At 34.1% G+C, this 21,208-nt stretch overlaps 5 protein-coding genes across 6 annotated transcripts in view; 1 reads left to right on the top strand and 4 right to left on the bottom strand.

Moving 5' to 3' along the window:
- LOC111489780 (40S ribosomal protein S8) overlaps nt 1-414 on the bottom strand; it is a 2,396-nt gene extending 1,982 nt beyond the window's left edge. Inside the window, exons 1-2 of the mRNA XM_023138161.1 lie at nt 309-414; nt 120-178 (exon numbers count right to left, since the gene is read on the bottom strand). Of these exons, the coding sequence (XP_022993929.1) occupies nt 120-123 (4 nt within the window). The 5' untranslated portion in view covers nt 124-178; nt 309-414. The remainder of the gene's footprint in view (nt 1-119; nt 179-308) is intronic.
- Nucleotides 415-762: 348 nt separating this feature from the next.
- Nucleotides 763-6,552, top strand: LOC111489762 (replication factor C subunit 3-like). Of its 2 annotated transcripts, XR_002719431.1 has the most exons (10): nt 763-1,091; nt 1,370-1,586; nt 2,164-2,243; nt 2,328-2,487; nt 3,029-3,110; nt 4,716-4,845; nt 4,927-4,990; nt 5,071-5,139; nt 6,138-6,316; nt 6,413-6,552. XR_002719431.1 is itself a non-coding variant. In XM_023138136.1 (9 exons), exons 1-9 carry the CDS (start codon nt 902-904, stop codon nt 6,235-6,237), a joined length of 1,092 nt encoding a protein of 363 aa, XP_022993904.1. In that variant the 5' UTR covers nt 763-901; the 3' UTR covers nt 6,238-6,552. The 2 variants fall into 2 exon arrangements, 1 of the variants encoding a protein (XP_022993904.1); XM_023138136.1 differs by having other exon boundaries at nt 6,138-6,552.
- Nucleotides 6,553-7,599: 1,047 nt separating this feature from the next.
- On the bottom strand, nt 7,600-9,095 carry LOC111489766 (NAC domain-containing protein 2-like). Its single transcript, XM_023138142.1, has 3 exons — nt 8,830-9,095; nt 8,471-8,745; nt 7,600-8,387 (listed from the first exon to the last, which is right to left on the bottom strand). The coding sequence occupies exons 1-3, from the start codon at nt 8,990-8,992 to the stop codon at nt 7,941-7,943; spliced, it is 885 nt and encodes a 294-aa protein (XP_022993910.1). The 5' UTR covers nt 8,993-9,095; the 3' UTR covers nt 7,600-7,940.
- A 4,077-nt stretch (nt 9,096-13,172) lies between these two features.
- On the bottom strand, nt 13,173-13,999 carry LOC111489783 (E3 ubiquitin ligase BIG BROTHER-related-like). The gene has a single exon (XM_023138165.1). The coding sequence runs from the start codon at nt 13,970-13,972 to the stop codon at nt 13,361-13,363; it is 612 nt and encodes a 203-aa protein (XP_022993933.1). The 5' UTR covers nt 13,973-13,999; the 3' UTR covers nt 13,173-13,360.
- Nucleotides 14,000-14,309: 310 nt separating this feature from the next.
- On the bottom strand, nt 14,310-18,748 carry LOC111489782 (proteasome subunit beta type-3-A). The gene is made up of 8 exons (XM_023138164.1): nt 18,607-18,748; nt 18,391-18,438; nt 18,115-18,296; nt 17,927-18,034; nt 16,993-17,082; nt 16,672-16,756; nt 15,519-15,613; nt 14,310-14,604 (listed from the first exon to the last, which is right to left on the bottom strand). The coding sequence occupies exons 2-8, from the start codon at nt 18,394-18,396 to the stop codon at nt 14,556-14,558; spliced, it is 615 nt and encodes a 204-aa protein (XP_022993932.1). The 5' UTR covers nt 18,397-18,438; nt 18,607-18,748; the 3' UTR covers nt 14,310-14,555.
- Nucleotides 18,749-21,208: the final 2,460 nt, after the last annotated feature.

Here is a 21,208-nt window from a genome sequence, read left to right on the forward strand (position 1 = left end):
AAAAAAAAAAAAAAAAAAAAAAAAAAAAAAAAAAAAAAAAAAAAAAAAAAAAAAAAAAAAAAAAACAAGGTAATAGAGAGAGATTTAAGGAAAACTCAAAAAACGGTATGTTCTTTTACCCATTTAGACGCGTTGAGAGTTCCTTCCCGAGGGAGATTTCTAAGGTTCCTGATGCAACCTATAAAAAAAATGACAGAAACATCGAACAACGCTCATACTCTAACCTTAAACCTTCGAAAGAAAGCATGAAATATCTAGAGAGAAAGAGGCGAGCATGAAGTATAGAACAATGGGGCATAGATACTCACCGTGACGGCAGAAGCCGATTAGCAGTCGGCGCGGTAAGGTTGGGCGCGAAGGCAATGGTAGCAAAGTATAAGAAGGAAGAAGATGAAGTATAAATTAGGGTTTCCAGTAAGCTGCAGTACTTTTGTGGGCTTAAATATGGGCCGAATAACCAGATTCATGGGCTGGGCTAAAATTTAATGACGTGTGGGGCCCAAAATTTATCTCATAAAAAATAATTAAAAAATTGGTCCCATTTGAATCTAACATTTTTTAATGTTATATTTTTAAAAATCTTTAATAAAATATTAATTAATATTTTTGAGATAATTAAAAAATATTTTTATTAATTTAGCTAAAATTTAGAACAAATAATTAAATGCTATTTTCTTTTTCTTTGTTTTTAAAATCCATTTCCCGGGGACGAATGGTTACACAGAACCTGTTTAGCGCCATATTCATATAATTATAAATAAATAAATAAGAAATTGAAAAGAGTGGGAAACAACACAGCCGGTCCACCTCAAGGCTCCGATCGCGCAGCCATCACGACGCTGAGCGAAAATCCACATTTCTGAGCATTTTGGTCTAGTTCCAGTTCTGAGATTGCTAATCGATGTCGGAAGCAATCGCCGTGATGGATATTGACGACGATAATGGCAACAACGAAGATGAAAAGTCAGTCGAGGGCAAAAACGTCGCCAGTCCTGCAGACGCACCCGACGGTAAAGCGATACCCTGGGTCGAGAAGTTCCGGCCCAAGTCTCTCGCCGATGTTGCTGCCCACCGCGACATTGTAGACACCAGTACGACTTCTACACTATAAAATAGACTGCTCGACACATTAGGGTTCTGGCTTTCAATGGTTTAGTCTTTACTTTACTTCTATTTCATACTCAATCTGAAAGTAGGGACTCGCTTGTAGTTGAAAGACTAGTTTAACACAGTGAATTTTGATACGGAATTTATGTGTTTGTCGATTAATTTCTCGATTTTGCATAACCCATGCTTTGTTATTTCAATTTTCACGTTCTTATTTTGGTTGTCTCTTGGTTTTGTGTCTTTTATGTGGAATGTTAACTAGTCGACAAGCTGACCAGTGAGAATAGGCTGCCACATCTCCTGTTGTATGGCCCTCCTGGCACTGGCAAGACATCAACCATTCTAGCGGTTGCCCGCAAGCTTTATGGAACAAACTACCACAACATGATACTGGAGCTGAATGCATCAGATGATAGAGGGATAGATGTTGTTAGACAGCAGATTCAGGATTTTGCAAGTACCCAAAGCTTTTCATTTGGGTATGATTAATTATTTATCATTTCCTTTCCCTCTTGCTTTCCTTGGCAGTTAGGCTAAACTATAAATTTGAGATCCCACACATCGGTTGGAGAGGGGAACGAAGCCTTCTTTATAAGGTTGTGGAAAACTCTCCCTAGCAAATGTGTTTTAAAACATTCAGGGGAAGCCTAGAAGGGAAAGCTCAAAGAGGACAGTATCTGCTAGCAGTGGGCTTGGACTGTTACAAATGGTATTAGAGCCAGACACCGGGTGGTGTGCCAGCGAGGACGCTGAGCTCCAAAGGGGGTGGGATTGTGAGATCCTACATCGATTGGAGAGGGGACGAGTGTCGGTGAGGACGCTGGCCCCCTAGGGGGGTGGGATTCTTTAATTGGGAGTATGTTAGAGGGGTTCAGGTGTGGTATAATACATCTGGCAACTGATCACGCTGCAAGCAGACTATTTCATTTTGAATTATATGATGGTCTATCATTGCAATGCTGATGGCTTATTGATACCAATTGTCTTCTACATATCTCAACAAAATTTATGTATAATACACCATTTTTATGCAGTTTGTACCATCTAAATCTGCAGGGCAAAAGCATCTGTAAAATTGGTACTGTTGGACGAGGCAGATGCCATGACTAAAGATGCACAGTTTGCTTTGCGTAGAGGTTTCTCTCATATATTGCTACACTCATCTCTTTCTCCGTCGTTCCTTCCCTAAACCTGTTGTTGTGATATTTGTTGTCATGCAGTAATCGAGAAATACACGAAAAATACACGGTTTGCTCTTATCTGTAATCATGTCAACAAGATTATTCCAGCGTTACAATCAAGGTGTACCCGTTTTCGATTTGCTCCCCTTGATACCTTTCATGTCACTGAACGACTCAGATATGTTATTGAGGCTGAGAGGTACGCAGGCTCCCCTGTTTCCCATACAATACATGCATAAATCTCTTATTGTTTACGTTCGTCTGACTAGCGAATATACGAAGTCTTTGATGGTTTGGCATCTATGGTGTATTGATGTATAATGGCATTTTCCTTTGTTTTATATTCTGATATATTATTCAATCTATCATTTTAGCTTTGTAAATGAAGGGGTAGAATGCACAACGTCTCTCTTCAAAACCCGTTTTCCAAGGAAATTTTAAGTAGAGTTCATTACACTCCTTATTGTTCAATGGACATGTAATGGTTATTACACTTTATGTTTCTATCGGACATTCTGTCCAACTTGTCGTCGATGCTATCTTTGCTTTCCATAAAATTTCACTTTTAAAAAGAACATGTAATTCATTGAACCTTGGGTGATTTCGGAGGTGATGTTAGCTGGATTCTATGCATTTTTTGAACGTTGTTTATTGAACTGTTTTACTCATTTTTTTAGAATCTATACTGTGCCATGGCACTTGAACATACGTATAATGCTCTATACCTGAATGGTAATCAGGTTGGACGTAACTGAGAGTGGCTTAGCTGCCCTTGTTCGACTTTGCACTGGTGATATGAGAAAGGCTTTAAATATTCTGCAGGTAAGTGTTTTTATTTAAGTATTGTTCTCTGGCTTTGGTGGTTTTGTTTTTTTTTCTTTTTTTCAGTTCAATATGGCGGTGTGAGGGTTTGAACCTCAGACCTAAGATCGATGGTATACACCTTATGCTAGTTGAGCTTTGTTCAATTTGACATATTAAGTCATAATAAAGTGTTAAGTGATGGCTTAATTTTACTAGAATTTAGAAATATGGTATAAATGGAAAACACATCATGTCCGTAATATGAGATGTAGGAAACTTGTTCCTCTTTATTAAAGATTAAGACTGTTATCTTATCCTGTTACACAATCACTGTTAAAGTGGTTTTTCACTGCTCTATTTTTCACCCTTACCTTCTTAACTAATAACGTCCATGGACTGCAGAGATAGACGTTAATCACTACTTGAAAATTTGGAGGAAACGACAAGGACAACCCTAGAGTAATGGCTTAGCGACCCTAGTAAAAACTAGCACCTCTTGAACACACGACCCATTACTTGAAAATTTGGAGCAAGTGATAAGGACAACCCTAGAGATATTGCTTAGCAACCCTAATAAAAATTAGCATCTCTTAAATTAAAAACTTTTTTACTCACCGGATACCACTCAAAGGGAAGCAAGATCTTTATCGTTGATGATCAAATACCTCGTGGAAGAAGGCTAGTTCAAATCAAATGATCAATCACTCCACAAGTTTGGTGATCAACCAAAAAAAACTAAAATCCATAACTATTACAAGTGCTTAACCAAAACTTCAAGTCATCCCATGTAACAACCCAAGCCCACCGCCCACCACTATCAGATATGGTTCTCTTTAGGCTTTCTCTCAAGGTTTTAAAAATGCGTTTGCTAGGAATAGGTTTCCACACCCTTATAAAAAATGCTTCGTTCTCCTCCCAAACTGATGTGGGATCCCACAATCCACTCTTGGAGCCCAACGTCATCGCTGGCACTCGTTCCCTTCTCCAATCGATGTGGGACTCCTCAATCCACCCCCCTTCGGGGCTCAACCTCCTCGTTGTCTGTTAGGAAGAGGTTTCCACACCCTTATAAAGATTGTTTCGTTCTCCTCTCCAACCAATGTGGGCTCACCCTTATAAAGAAGCGGAGAAGCCCGAAAGGGAATGCCTAGAGAGAACAATATCTGCTAGCAGTGGGATTGAGCCGTTACATCCCATCTTCTTGATGCTTTTTTTTTTTTTTCTTTCTGTGGTTTTAGTTCATATCAGGAAGTTTCAAGGGTTTAACTTTATCTAGTATTCTCTATAATTCATGTGTTGAAGTCTCACAGAATTGAGCTGTGATTTCAGCAACAAAGAAAAGAAGAAAGTAATTCAAATATATACTAACCATTTGCAGTTCTTTTCTTCTGTTAGTACTATGAGAAATGATCAAACTATGAATAAGAAAGGGCTTAAACCTCTGCACAGCAATCAGCATGTTTTGGAATTTGGACCATTGTGTACCCTTAAAATCAATGCATTCGTGCAACATTCTGTTACAACTCGTAGATCAATAGATGACATTTACACACGTTATTTAATTCATTAGTTGTTACTTTGTGAACCTGTTGACTTTTTCGAAATTGTGTCTTTTTTACGTAGTCAACACATATGGCTTCCCAGCATATTACCGAAGAAGCTGTCTATCTCTGCACAGGAAATCCATTGCCTAAAGACATAGATCAAATATCCTTTTGGCTGCTGAATGAACCATTTTCTGACAGTTTTAAGCGTAATTGGTTTTCTTTGGAGCTTTCCATTTATTTTGATGTGTTTTTCCAGTTTTATTTATTTCTACCTATCTCGTTTACAGGAATATATGAAATAAAGACCAGAAAAGGATTGGCTTTGGTTGATATAGTGAGAGAAGTCACTCTGTGAGTGCTTTTTCTTATTTTGTATCATTTCTAAGTGATGATTTGTGCTTGACTTTCCTCTCTGCTCAATTTATGTATAGGTTTGTTTTCAAGATCAAGATGCCATCGGATGTCAGAGTTCAGTTGGTTAATGATCTGGCTGACATAGAGTATGCATCCATCTTTCTACTCATATAATTCCTCGTTAAATTTTATTATTTTATTATATTAAAATATATATGATCTGCAAAATAATGGACACCGTCGTCAACTTGAACAAACATTGAAAAGTACTCGACTTTTTGATGTCGATGTTCAACATACGCATATATTCGACAATAAGTAAACCAGAAGGTTTAAAAATTTTGGTTTATTATTATTATCATCATCATTTGGATAAGGAAGAGCTTAGTAAGTTAAACGAGGATTTTGACTATAAGTAGAAAAGGACAAGGGAATCTTAGTTTCCTATCCAACTTCTAAAACATTCTTTCTCAAGCTGAAAACACTTCTCCAGCTGTATTCCCTTTACGTGCACTATCATAGAATTATGCTGCAGTTTCTTTATGGATAAACATGAAGGACATTCTATCATATGATTTGGTGTTATCTTCTGATCTTATCTTTTCAGTTTGAAAAAGCATGGTCAACTTCTGGGCCTAACACATAGAATTATTTCTAACAAAGCTTTGAACATGAATCAATGATCTCATTAGTTGAAAATGACTTGGCTAATTAGCATATACTTGCATTGTTTGTAAGCTGTAACCTCACCCAACTGTACAATGAATTTATCCCACTTATCAATGGAATATATTAGATTTTAAAGCTTTCAAAGACCTGGAGATAATGACTTGTCATGACTTCTTTTTAACGAGTATGAATGTAACAATCTAAGCCTACTATTAGCAGATATTGTCTTCTTTGGGCTTGCCCTTTTGGGCCTCTCCAGACGCGTTTTAAAAACTTTGAAGGGAAGCTCGAAAAGAAAAGCTCAAAGAGAACAATATCTACTACCGGTGGGTTTGAGCTGTTACAATGAAGAAGGAAATAAGCAACGGAAGTCCATTTTTGCACCCATGAGATTTCTTAACTTGATCAATTGTATGTGTGTTATGTTTTTTAATCTGTTACTGAATTAACCGGTTTGAGTGGGTGCTATTTGTAGGTACAGGATGAGTTTCGGATGCAATGACAAGTTACAACTCGGATCGCTCATCTCATCTTTTACCCGAGCTAGATCTGCACTTATCGCTGCTGCACAGTAGTTTTCGTGAAGCGAGATTTTGTAACGTGTTAGGGCATTTTGTTCACCAACCATCTGTCACGCTCGTGTGCATGGATTAGGTATGAACTGTAGAGAATGTGAACATGTTCTTCATTTGACTTCCAGCTTTTGGTGCTAAAAGTAAATGCTGACATTGATGTTCTTTGTATGGGAAGGAAATGTAATATTTGGAGCTTTGAAAGTCTTGAAGAAAAGGTTAGATAACATTTAAAGCATTTATTTGATCTTGTTGGACTGGTTCACTTCCAATATTTCGGCACATGCTTTATCTTTAACAGTAGTTTGTCCACAACCACCTCATGCGTGCTGAATTTGTTTGTTGCATTATTGAGCTATAAAATACTTTTTTCTTCTCCTTGTGGGTTGGCGATTGTTTATTTGACTTTCATTGAAAATAAGAAAGAATTGTATTCTTCTAGATAAGCATGGATCAGTTGGTTGGATAACGCCTTCTACTAAAGATGGGGTCGGGTGGGGCGTGGGGCGTGGGGTGGGGAAGTAAAGGAAAAAAGTTGGTGATGTGGTATATAATCTTCGTAACATTCTAAGTCTATAACTAGTAGATATTGTCTTCTTTGAGCTTGTTGAGGATGCGGTATATAATCTTTGTGTAACAGTCCAAATCTACGACTAGTAGATATTGTCCTCTTTGAGCCTTTCCTTCTAAGCTTCCCCTCAAAGTTTTAAAATACGTCTATTTAGGGAGAAATTTTTACATTCTTATAAAGAACGTTTTGTTCCAGTCTCCAACCAATTTGAGATCTTATACTCCGTCTTCAGACTTTGTTTAACTAATAAAGGGAACTTTTTCCTCACAGAGATTTTCCGCGACTTATTCGGAGCACGTTCTTATAGGTAACTTTTTTGCTTTTTATATTTTATGAATTATTATTATCTCAAGGTTCTCTGTTTTGCAGCAATTATTGACATTTAAGAGGTTTGAATTCTGAAATTTGAGATCTTGAATTTTATAAATCATAATTTGAGATCATCAACACTAAAAACGTGTAATTTAAACGATAAGAAGTATATATTAATTAAAATTAATTATTTACTATTAATCTGAAAACGTCAACACTAAAAACGTGTATTTTGAAACTATACCAAACGTTGTACAGTTATAAGAAAGATGTATTAATTAATGATTATTTATGTTTTGCAAGCTTTTATATTCTTAAAATTATTTAAATTTAAGGTTAAAAAACAAAATTTAAGATGAACTTAAAGTGATTTTTTTTCCGCCTATTTTTGTGGCATTTAATTGAAAAAATTGTCTAATTTATGAATAAAAATGAAAAAAAAAATCTCCATAATTTAATTCAAGATTTTAATATGGTAAATGGAAAGAAATTAAATGTGAACTTGGTGGACTACACAGCCATATTTCATTTATATATGGTGTATTATACAGCCAATTGTAACGAGCAATGTCAGATTAAACGTCGCCCGTCCGATCTAAATCCACAAGTGGACCCCACAATCGACCCCCCTTTCTACAATAAATATCTCCAGTCTGTCTGTCCCCGTATTCTATATTTTTCTCCTCTATACGTGGCGCACTCACAGACTCCAGTCTCGTGCGACCGTCGGATTGAGCGAACATCAACGACTGTCAGTGAGTTCTAAGATTCAAAGAACGACTTTATGATGGATGTTGAAAAATGAGAATCAGACGGCGGTAATTCAAAAGGGTTTCTGCAGGTACATGAACATATCCTGTAGCGGCGACATCTGATTCCCGCTCTGAAACTGCGTTGCGAATTCATGGTCCAGTGAGGTATCAATGTAATTATATCGAAAATTAAAGGCATTTTCCATTTCCTTCCATTTTGGCTCGCTCTGAACTTCGCTTGTCGTGAACTCCGGCGACACCACATGCTCCGAACAGCTCGAATCCGTGTTCAATCGCGGTATTGAATCCGATGTCTCGAAATGTATGTAATCGCTCACCGACGCCGGCGCCTCCGTCGCTGCCGGCATGAACGCATCGCCGCCGTACTGATTGGCGAGAATCGTCGGCTTCTTGTCTTCCTCTTCGAAGCCGTCCGTGATTTGATTGACGGCGATCGGATGTCGCTTCTCGATTACGCCTTTCTTGTTGTAAATCCGGCAAAGAACCCAATCGTCAAGCTGAAAAATCACAACCGTTGATTCAGATTTTTTTTTTTAATAGAGAAAAAAAAAACCCTCAAAATTTGTTCGACGAAAATTACCCGAAGACTGCTCTTGTTGCGAGCCGACCGGTCCACGCCGGCGAGCCGGTACTCGTGCATAATCCAGTTGGTTTTCTCCCCTCTCGGTGCTTTTCCGGCGTAGAACACCAACGCCTTCTTGATTCCAACCGGTTTGGGTTGTCCGACCGGCTTGTCGGCTCCAGTCGCCTTCCAATAACCCGAACCGGCAGCTCGGTTCGGTCGCGAACCGTTCGGGTATTTCCGGTCTCTAGGAGAAAAGAAATACCACTCTTTCTCTCCGTGCAAAGCCAGTTCTGTAAAACCGAACCGGAGAAATGAATCGACGGTAAGAATCAAGATCGGAGTAAATTTCTCATCCAAATTTTCGAGTCAGTTACCTGGAAGTTCCCAAGGATTGAATTTATAGAGATCGATCTCAGCGATGATCGGAACGGCAATCGGCTGCGACGCACATCTCCGGCAGAGATAGTGCATAACCAGCTCCTCGTCGGTCGGATGGAACCGGAAACCGGGCGGCAACTGAGGCAACTCGGCCGTCATTTTCTGATTCTCTAAAAAATCTCTCTGATTTCTCCGGTGTCCGGTTAATTATTTGTCTCGAGTGAATGTTATGAGCTTCGTCGGCGGTTCAAACATGGAAACAAAGGATGGGATGGCTATTTATAGAAGTCGGGAGAGGGACACGTGGCGTAGAGAAGGGGAAAAACACGTGGTATATAATGCATTTGATTGTCGACGAGAGAAAACAAGCGCCGCCTTAAACACGTGGCGGATGAGGACGTGAAGTGCATGCGTGGCCAATGGACACGCATGCAGGTGATTTTGTCATCGCTTACGCACATTGTTTTGGATTAAAGCGCCAACAGAACACTGCAGATTCCATCACTCGCCTCACACAACCAAGAGAAAATTTGCGTGATCTATATTTTTTTATTAATTAAAAAATAAAATCAGCCGATATTCTCTCTCTTTTTTTAATATATATATATATATATATATATATATAATATTCGCATTAATTAAATAAATTGTAGAATCTTTTTATTTAATCATTTCATTTCTTAAATTTTTTAATTTTCCATAGTTTTTTTTTCCTTTCAATTTTAGTTTATAAATTTATATATATATATAATTAATTAATTAATATTGAGAATAAAATTTGGCCGGTTAATACCTCGAGCCGCCCATGGACCATGAAGAAGAATATGGGAAATAATAATTGAAATACTTTATTAGTTGGACTAAAAAATCGCCGTGGAATTCCCATAAATCGCGGGGTTGAATGTCGTTTGTAGCTTATTGGATATTGAGCCCACTTTTTTTAACGGTGGATTTGGAGTACACGTCAGCGTACCCATTTTTCATCACCCTCTGCCGTCATTCTACTGTGTTCCCGGCTTTCCTCGAACCTCACATTCATCTCTATCGCTATATCTTTTTTTTTTTTAAAATATTAGTAATTAATAATGTTTGACCAATTAAAAAAAAAATTCCTTTTGACAAAATTCTCAAATTAAATTCTCGCAACTAATAAAGTGGAATCTATTAATTTACTCGATGAATAATTTTTTTAATGCATTGTCTTATGTTTATGAAGTGGTATTTTTAAATATTCTTAAATTTCTAAAAATTTAAATAATACTTTTAATTTTTTTATTCAATAATATTTTATTTTACAAGTACTTTTGAATTTTTAAATTTTCATTAAAGTTAAAAAATAAAATAAAACTTCAAACTTTTTTAAAAGTTAAAAAATACCTTTATTTTTGCCAGAATCCTAATAACATAGAACTTTAATATTTTTTAATATAAAAAGTTTTAAAGATATTAATATTATTTTTAAAATTTATGAATATTTTTTAAAATAATGTTTGTTATATAAATAAATTTTATAAACAAGAATAAGAACAATCTAAAATAAATATTTGGATATTTTAACTCTAACTTAATTACACGTGTCTAACTTGTTTCCTAAGTAACCTTTTTGTCGTATAGGAATATGGTTATAAAGTCAACAGACTCGGTGGACCCCGCAAGATGTCTTTTTAAGCGTTGATGGTCTATGTGTGTTCAAGCTTTTTTCGTTTTTATCTTTTTTTTTCTTAAAAAAAAAAAATATATATATATATATTTATATTTGTTTTTTTCGAGAAATACGTGTGTTTAATTAAGTTGATTTGTTGGGTGAAAAGGATAACCGTGTGCATGAATTTCAATGGTGGCGCCGCCCCATTTTGAAACTACTTGGAATCCTAACCTAATTTTATAATGCATACCAGCGGTAATAATTCAAACTCACTATTAATAGATATTGTTTGTTTTGATCTATTAAATATGAAAACGTTTCGTTTCTCTCTTTAATCGATGTGGGATCTAATAATCCACCTCTTGGGAATTTATAGTCGTGAAATCTAACAATTCACCCCCGAGAGCTTAATGTTGTCTCTCACTCTAATCGATATGGAATCTAACTATTCACTCCCTTTGGGAGCCCAATGTTCTTGATGACATAATGTCTTGCGTTTGACTTTAATACCATTTGTAACGCTCAAAGTCCATTGTTAACAAATATTATCCGTTTTTGCTCGTTAAGATCGTCGTTAGCCTCACTATTTTAAAACACGTTTATGAAAGACTACCTTTTTAATTCCATCTCCAATAATAATAGAAATATTCTCCATTTAGTTTTTATGAATATTATGAAAGCCTATATTCTTCCCATCTAACAATATAGTCAACTTGAATTATATTCCAAATTTTATCAAATTTTTTAAATATTATTTTTATTTTTGTAATTTGAAAAATAACGCTAATATTATATTTATTTAAATCCTACAAATTGCAATGCAAAATATGCGTTAAAATTTATAACATTTATTTACATTTACGGTACAATTTAATAAAATTAAAAACTGATGATAAAAATTATTAAATAATAGTTTAATTTTTTTTATTAAAAAAGTGTGTTTGTATCCACTATATATATATTATTTATTTTAAAAAAAAAAGGTAGGAAAAGACAAGAATAGCCCTCCTCGTTCCTGTTCTATCCAGTCGACATCTCTATGAACGAAAAAGACGGGACGTTTGGAAGGTATAAGAAATGATAAAATTAAATAATAATAATAATAAAAATAAAATAAAAAAAAAGGACACAAAAATAAAATTATGCATGTAAATGCATGCATCTTGACTGCTTTTTTTTTTATCTGTCATTTTCTTAAATAAATAAATCAATAAATAAAAGCTTTGGAAAGCAACTAAAATTATTTTATTTGCACTATTTCTGCCACACGCTTATGAGTAAAAAAAAAATGTTTTTTTTTTAAATTATTTTATTTTATTTATTTATAATTTATTTATATCTACGCATGCCCAAAGTTGTCAATCAGCCCTCACAACTTTATTAGAATTAAAAATAGTAAAGCTATAAATATTAGAATTAAAATAACATTTTTGGACTATATTTCAAATAAAATAAAATAAAATGAATTTTTAGAGTTTTTTTTCTTTCTTTTTTAATAACTTCTAAGATCGTGATACAAGTTGATTATGATAAGCTTAAGTTTCGTCAACAATTGATTGGACTCCGTTCTTAAAATGGTCTATTTTCACTAAAAGCTTGAAGAATCATTATTTGGTGCTAAAACTAGTCATCACATCAATCACATCGAAAGACCATACACGAGGATTAAGTCCGAGTTGTTTGCCACATGTGTTGGGAATCACAAATGTCCGTTTTGGTCAATGAATTTAAAAGTCCTTAAAATAGGTTGTGATTTAACATTTTATTTTCACCGAACAAGTTAAATTCCATGATTCTAAACTCCCACAAAATAAAAACAACGATTCACGGTTTCCGTTGGTTTAGATCTCAAACAACGAGTTCATAGAATAATTTGTATTAAGTTAATTTCTTTATGAAACATCAATAAACAGTTTTATTCTATATATTGACGATAATAATTTATTTATTATTTTTTTTTCTATTAAAATTTTGTGAGTATTTTTTAAATATATTATTGCAAGACTTTTTTAGTTGGAGTTTTTTTAAAATTTAAAAGTTTTTGAAATAAACCATAAGTTTGCTAAAAAATTAACATTAAAGGTTTAAATATATTCTTTTTAAGATAAAATATAAAATTGGAAAGTATTTTTTAATTAATTTATCCTTTCAAATGAAATAAAAATATAAAATTTGAAAGTATTTGTTTTTTTTATATTAATTTATCCTTTAAAATAAAAGTAATGTGAAAAGCTCAAACTTGGGTGTTACGAAGGTAGCGGTTCGATCGACATCCAGTTGTGTTCCAGAGCAGACAAGCATATGGTCCACACCGCACCCATGTCTTTCACTTTTCCTCTCTCTTAAATTCTGTCCAAGTTAATTGCACTCTCCGCTTTGTTTCTTCCACTAAACCCTAAACCCCCAAACCTTACTCTAAGGGCGGCGCCGCTGTGACTTCTCTCAAGTCTATCTCGACCCCATCTTTCTCATTTCTCTATTCAACCATGCCTTATCTTCTTACATTAAATTATCCATATGTTTGAGCATAATATTGAAACGACACGACCGTGTTTTCCATTCATAAGAGATCATGAAAAAAATTATGCTCAAAATAGATTAGATCAATAGGTAATTGCGGATCGCTTAAAAGTGTTATTATTTCTTGTCTACCCATGTGTCCTAGACTTAGCACGGTGCCTAAGAACTGTTTGGTAATAATCATAACTATATGTCTTAGACTTTGTGCCTAAGATCGACCACTTTTATTCGGAACCTAGATGAATACGTTGGAGTTTCACTAAACTATAGTTATTGAGGACGAATTTATAAGATTTTAGTATAAGAACATTTATTTGACCCTTCCCCTTTTGCCATTTGAAATATCACAGTTTTGTGAGAGATTATGCATTTTTAGAAGCCTTGGGGGATGAAACTTCTGTGCCACATATTGGACAAACCCTTTTGGTTTGAACCCATTTTACTATACAGTCTGAATGGTAAGGATGCTCACAAGGAAGGGCAGCCAATTCTTCACCATCCTCATATTCAACTTGGCAAATCACACACCGATCTATACCACTTGTATTTTCGATGCTTCGAAACTTGCTCGAGTGCAAGCATGAAGGTATTTCGTTCGACGGTAACCCTCTCTTTTCTTCTCCAATGAATTCCCCTAATGCAATCAACTCTTCATAGGTTAGTTCATCGAAATCAAAATCCTCAAATCCCTCCTCGTCATCTTCGTCCATATCTTCGTTTTCATCAGTAGTCTCCTCATTATCTGCAAGAAATTGGCTTTGCAAGGAGGCATTGGTGTCGAGACCATTGTTGCTATTGGAATCAGACCTTTCGTCTTCGTCGCTATCACTTTCGATGGTCCCAAGCGTCGTATAGGCCATCTCATGCTCCTGCTGCTGCATTGCCAAGGCCATGATCAAATCTGAGTTCACTTGTTCCACATAACCAAGGGAAATCCTTTGGGGGAGCTGCTGCTTATCCTCTTGCTCTCCCATTACAAAGGATAAAAATCTTTGAGAACAGGAGCCATGGAGTAGGATATATGAGGTTGGATAAAATGCTGGTTACTTCATTGCGAGACAACTTCCATAGAAGGCAAGTAGAAACCAACTCTCATGGTCATTTCAATATTCTAGGGGCCATAAGTTTTCTTGGCAGAGAAGGCAGGTTTTGTGCAAAGGAATGGAAAGCTGTATCTTACAAGCAATATTATTTAACAGCCATTTCTTACCTTGCCTATTGGCGGTTCCACGACGGCCTCGCTTCGCTGAAAACCTCCTATTCACAACGGAGGCCGCACAACTGATTCAAGAGATGGATAAAACAATATAATAATGGAAATTTTGGAATCTAAATTGATCATTTTTGGAACCAAAAGGCACATTTCGTTTCATAAAAATTGTCTCATGTGTGTTCTAGATAAAGCCAACTCCATGCCAAATATATATAGAGCACATTACAAGTTCCAGCCTAGCATGTAAGTCTATTGCATTTCACTCACGAACTCTGTTGCCCTGGGCTGCAGCCTAATTGGAAGTAATCATGAAACACGTCATCTTTCAAACATCAGAAGAAAGATCAATCCATGCGTCCCTTCAAAATTCGTTCTTTTACTTCAGTTGGTGTACTGCAACAAAGATACATTATTAGATAATTTGAATCACAAATATACAAGGGAGGACAGGAAAAAGGTAGAAGAATGAAATGTTGGAGTCCCATATTAGCAATATAAGTAGAAGATCAAAGGGAGAACACTATCTAGATTGGTACGAGGTCTTTTGGGAAAACTAAAAGCAAAACCATGAGAGCTTATACTCAAAGTGGCCAATATCTTACCATTGTGAAGGGCCGTTGTTCCTAAAAATTCAGTAGATGTAAAAAGATACTTTTGGAATGTTGATCCAATTATCAGGGGCAACCACCACAGCTTAGATTATTGTTTTATTATTATTTTGGCTACACCATAATGGTTTAAATTCTTAACCAGAGAAAATAACAAACGATAGAGCATAAACCAGTAGAGGTGCATTTGAAAATTACATGCAAACACATCATAAAGATTGGAAATGTAAATACAGAGGTAAGGTCTGTTTGTTACTTACTTTGCTTTTGGTTCAGTTTTTAAAAATTAAAATAGTTTTCTGAAATGTTTTCAAAACCCAAGCAAAATTTTTAAAACTAGAAAAGGTAATTTTTCCTCATATGACAGTAAATAATTTTTCGTCACAAGCATAATTTTAAAAAATAGGAAACCAACATACCTCTAAAGCAGTTAATAAATTCTACAAATTTCCTCATACGACAGGTTTTGTTAAAAGTATTATCATCAATATTATTACTACTATTTTTCTTTTATAAGAAACGGTGTATTAAGGTAATATTCTGTTACAAGTACTATTATTTCATCCAAGGTAACGTGAACCATAATAATCACAATTCACAACAAACCACTTCTCAGAAAAACACACACACACACACCAATATGCTATCCAGAGAGATAATCAACCATTAAAAATCGAGAATTAAGAATAAGTGGCTTACACAACATAGACATGACCTCCCCATCCACTCAAACAGTCCCGATCAACAGAAGACAGCAGCGCTTGAGAGATGGTTTCAAATAATTCCTCTGGTTCCTGGCCATTACAAAATTGATTCGACAGAGTTAACTATATGGTTAAGATTTCACAAAAAAATTAAGGCGGGTTCTTTTTTAACCCAACAAGAATATTTTAGGCTGTCTATCAAGAGGAAAATTTAGAACATCATGCGGAGCTCTTGGCACAATCAAGTAAAAGAAACTAGAGTGGCTATTCATTCTAACAAGAGATGTTCAATTACAAATCCAAAACAGCAAGACTTGGATTTGCTTTTCAGAACCAATACCTCACAACTGGATAATTAAGGGCGCAAAGACACACCCAATGAACTAAGGAAGCTGACCGTAACAAAAATTGTAAGTTAATTTAAAGAAAGGTCTGTTGGTTAACTTAATTTTGGTTTTTCCAGATCTATAAAAAAAACAAAACCCATAAGTTGGTCGGTTTAAGTTTTCAATATTTTCAACTGTCAAGACCACAGCGCCACTTCTACATATGTGTCTTAATCTTCAATCACTCTTACTAAGAGAAGTCGTCATGTTGGCCATCTCCTCTTCAGAAACCTCAATAGTCAGATTTTTACATCACTTCATGCGTTCATCAGTCCATTGGTTATCTTCATTTTTCGTCCTCTTTTGTAACAATTCAATCCATGAGATTTATCGATCCCTTTGTTCAATGATTATGTCTGATATTCCAACTCCAACAGGAAAGATAGTGATTGGTGAACGTTTCTAATTGAATTATTATTTCTTTTATACTTCACTTTACTATTCTCTTTCCCTCTACCACAGACATGCACTAATTTCTCTACCACCTTTTATGGGTATACACTTCATCCTTCTTCTATGATTCCAGCACTGAACTGAACGGGATAACAAGTTATTTTAGATATCTTACATTCAACTGTCAGTATCCATCTGGTCAGCAAATTGACCTGACCCAAAACACTAACACTCTATGGAGATGGTAGATTGTTAAATCGAAAAGAATAAGCGAACAGGCAACTGAAATCAATTTCTTTCTCAACGCAAAGAAATTTAGAATCCCAGTGACAAATACAAAGCATATGCAAATGGATTATACCAACATACCATGTCAGGTTTAAACATCGCCTCACAAGCACCATAAAGGGACTCTGATGCAGTGCCGGAAACAACAAAATCCTTAGCAAGCTCTCTGGGACAATGAATTTGACAACGTATTAGTTTTGCATTAATTGTCCTAAATCTAGAAAATGTTTGTCACAAGAATCAGATTTCATTACAACGTGTTGCAGAGGATGCAACTTCAAGTTTGATGCACATTTCAAACAAAAATGAAGAAAGCCATATAAATGATTTAAGCAGAAATTCAAATCCAACAAAATAAAGAAGTTGGGAATAGACAAAGAAAGAAAAAAAGAGAGAACTCACTTAGCCCCAATGCAATCCATCGTGCAAATGAAGGGTTTGTCTTCATCACTCAATCCAGCAATTACAGGCTGGCAGAAGTATGGACCAAACCTACAAATAAGAAAATCGATACATTATTTTTTTATCCGAGCTAAAAAAGGCCAAATAACAGTTACAAAACTCAACCTCTTACAAAAAAAAATTATAAACTCAACCCTTGCACATTTATATCCATGGATTACCAACTAAGGCTACTTTCCAATCCAATTATAACACGACTTCATCATGGCCAGTTCTACCAAGAGCGTAATTGAGACAATAGTTTAGTGTGGTACCGAGGACCATTCATTAAAATTGAGAAGACCAGATTTCAAGCATTTGAATCTTGGAAATAGTACTTAAGCTTTTGGTATATTCATGTCATGCAATAAAAGCTAACTTACAAACGAATGAGAGGAAAGGTTAACTCTACCAATTGTGATTATCCCACAACAGTTTATGTTTCCTCCGAAAGCTAGGAGAGAGAATAAAAATTATCTTGAGACGGAGAAACTTAATCCAATACAGTTCTGTAGTTTATCCACATTTCAACTATACAGCAATTCAACTTGTAACCCTATTTTAAATAAAGTATAAAATATCTTGCATATCAGTTTAACATATATCAATTCCATAACATGGTTCGACTGCATATCTGTACTGTACTGCATCGAAGGTTCACATGTCATAAACTCTCAAGTGGCTCTTAGTGCAACGAAACATCTCTATCAAATCAGCTTACAATCTTCCACCAACAGAAAAGAATCACATTGGTAGGCAGAAAACACACACAAAAGAAGCTATGAAAATCCTAAAGAAATCTCGCCCATGTTTTCTAGTCAAGGCCGAAACATAGAGAATATGCATGATTAAAACCGCTGAAAAGGAGAAAATAAAAACTAAGTAGGTGTCCAACCTTTTCTCATAAAGACGAGCTGAGACCAGGCTAGCAAATGTCTCCGGCTTCATGTCCCTCTCTTCTCGAAGTTGGTACAGTTTGTGCTGATAGACAAGCCGTTGATACCTTCATTTCAAGGGCAGACAGATAGAATTAAGAAATGGAAAATTAAACCAAAAAAAACGATTCAACCACAGAAAACATACATTGTCTGAGCATCGGTACCAAGGCCCGAAAGGCCGAGAAACAGCTTATCATGAATCCTGTAAATTTTCTGGAAATCCGTGGCAATAGTCTGCAGTTGAACACCAAGCCTACGATCACTAGCAATGGCAAAGCAATTCTTCCCCACCATCGCAACAACAGCACTTCCATTATACTCAAAGATCTACAATGATATTCCATCATTAAAACGCATGAACTAAACACTAGCTAATACTTCCAGGAAAAAAAACGCAGTAATGATAAGAAGAGAAACGCACCGACATCTGGTCCGAAACTCAAGCTTTCCCCGATCAAATTATAAGAATCTTTGTGACATGAGAAAAGGAAGGAAAATAATTGTCAGCCAGAGCGATCGGAAATGTTCGTACCGAAATCAAAATCAAAGAAAACACAATCCCAATCCAAAACCCTAATCGTAAACAATCACAGATACAAAATGAACTGAACTTTTGAAGAAAAGATTAAATCCCAACCTGAGAGAAGAGGGAGTTGAATCGCAGAGAAGAATGCGGGAAACGAGCGACGCACTGGTTTATAGTATAGCTATTGATGGCTTGGGCTTCACTCCAACTTCTGGCTTCTCCAGCTTTCTTGTTTTCTTATTTTCTAATTAATTCTTAAAATTATCTGATTTTTTCGGGTTTTTTCTTCTAAACCCATAACCGAACCGGTGGTCTCGGTTTGTGAAAATGGACCATCGAACTAATTTGGGCCTAAATAAATTGGGCCACGTAGGAATACTGTTAGGCCCAATGATACTTTTTTTTAGAATAATTTATATATTAAACCTATTTTATAATTAAAGAGATTTAGAAGACTTACTTAAATACGAACATTAAAATATATTAGAAAAATTTTAAAATCAAATGAACAATGGTAATTTTCATTAATTTATTTTATCTTTCACATTTCATCTATTTATATTTTAATTTAATTTATAAATTATTATAATTAAGGCTTTTTTGTCCCCAATTTATTTTCTTTTTATATATTTTATTTTGAATATTAATTTCTTTTATTATTCAAATATTTTATATCATTTACACAAATATTAAATAATAAAAATGAATTTGAAATTATATTTTTAGAGTGACTATTTTAAGCAATTTAAACTCCATATTTTATTTTTATTAATATTTTAAGAAGAAACTGTATTTAGCATTTATTATGCCACATGAATTTATAAATAAACAATTAATTCAAATACAGACATTGATTAATTAGCTAATGTTTTTTTGTGTAGCTTATTTTGTCCAAGTCAACTGTTATGCTTGAATTATAAGTTATTATTAGATTCTTGATCCAAAATAATTTTAACTTTTAAAAAATTATTATTTTAATTTTATATATATAAAAAAAAAAAAAAAAAATTGAACCCATAGAGATGTCAAACTTCATCACGTCTCCATCTCCCATTCCAATTTTCATTCCCACAAAAATTTCCATTTATTTTTATAAGAATCAGAGCAAAAATTTATGACAGAAAATTTTTCTTTATTATGGACGAGTTGGAAGTATGAACCATATATATATATATAAAGTTATTTATGTGAGTAATTATGATATATACACAAAATGAAGCATAACTTATTCTCTCTATTCTTATTATTCTTATTTCATTATTTTCTTTTGAAGTTTATTTTAGTTGATTAATTTAATGCTAAAATTTTAATAATTCAATATAATAATAATATATGAAAAAATAGAACGCAGTCAATAACACTGGTTTAAAATTATTTGAACAATTATTCTATTGTAAGATTCGTGTTAGTCCGCTTTGAACAAATTATTGGATTATAAAATTTTTACTCAATTAACTTTTAAAATATTTATTGGTTTATTTTTAAATATTTAATTAAGATTTACTATATTTTAAAATGGTTAAAATTTATTATTTTAAAATTAATAATAACCTTTTATTTCAAATGTTTATAAATAAACATTAATTTCATTTAAGGTAACTTGATATATACTGCTTAATATCAATTGTTTACTAATTCATTCAATTAAATAATAATAAAAAAAATAAATTTCTTAATAATTATAGTTAATTATTTTATTAAAATTTAAATTAAATGCAATAACTTTTTTGTGGGTATTTTTGTAACGTCAAAGGCTCATTTTTCCAAGTCCAGCCAAAGACGCAACGTCAATAAACCAATTAATGTGAGGAGAACACTTCCTCTGCACGTTTTACATCTTATTAAAATTTATTAAATTATCAAATTTACTTTAATCTAATATTTATCGATGCTTGAATTTTACTGCGTTTAAAACTGTAATAATATTGTAAAAACAGTAAATTTAATAGATAATACTGTTTAGTTGATATGAAATATTTATAATTATTAAATAACATTTGGAACATTTGGAAGAAAATAATAATAAATGAAAATAATATATATGCTTTTAATAAAATGACAAATATGATAAGTTTATACGGTCAATTATCCTTAAGAACGGTGCAAAGAATGAGACAGGGACAAAAAAGAGAACAACAATTTATGATTATTTTACAGATTTTATATATATCTATCTATCTAAATTGTCAAGTTTACCACTAATAAATATTATTTTATCTAGACTTTTCTTATGAGTTTCTCTTCAAAGTTTTAAAACGTAGTAGGAAATGTTTCCACGCGCCTTATAAAGAATGGTTTGTTTCCCTCTCAAACCAATGCGGGATCTCACGATTCACTTCCATTGGGGCCAGCCTCTTTGTTAACACAGAACTTAATGTCTGACTTTGATATTATACAATCCACCCCTTCGAAGCTAGTTGTTATATATTAAAGATGAAAAAGAAAAATACAATCTCCATCATTGACTCGATTCGCTTCTAATTTAAAATAATTTATTGTATAAAAAATTAAAAAAAATCTATCATAATAGTCTCAAGCGTGTGAATGCTTGGAAGCGTGGCGCGTGGCTTTTACGTTTGCATAAGTTGCTTAATTTTGTTTTATCCCGCTCACGTGACTCAACTGACGAGCTTCCGCTACCATTGGGTCCGGGTCAGGGTCCACTCTGTTTTTTTTTTTTTTTTTTTTTTTTTTTTTTTTACTTATTTTTGAT

The sequence above is a fragment of the Cucurbita maxima genome, unplaced genomic scaffold, assembly GCF_002738345.1.
Source record: "Cucurbita maxima cultivar Rimu unplaced genomic scaffold, Cmax_1.0 Cma_Scf00014, whole genome shotgun sequence".
Classification (NCBI taxonomy): Eukaryota; Viridiplantae; Streptophyta; class Magnoliopsida; order Cucurbitales; family Cucurbitaceae; genus Cucurbita; species Cucurbita maxima.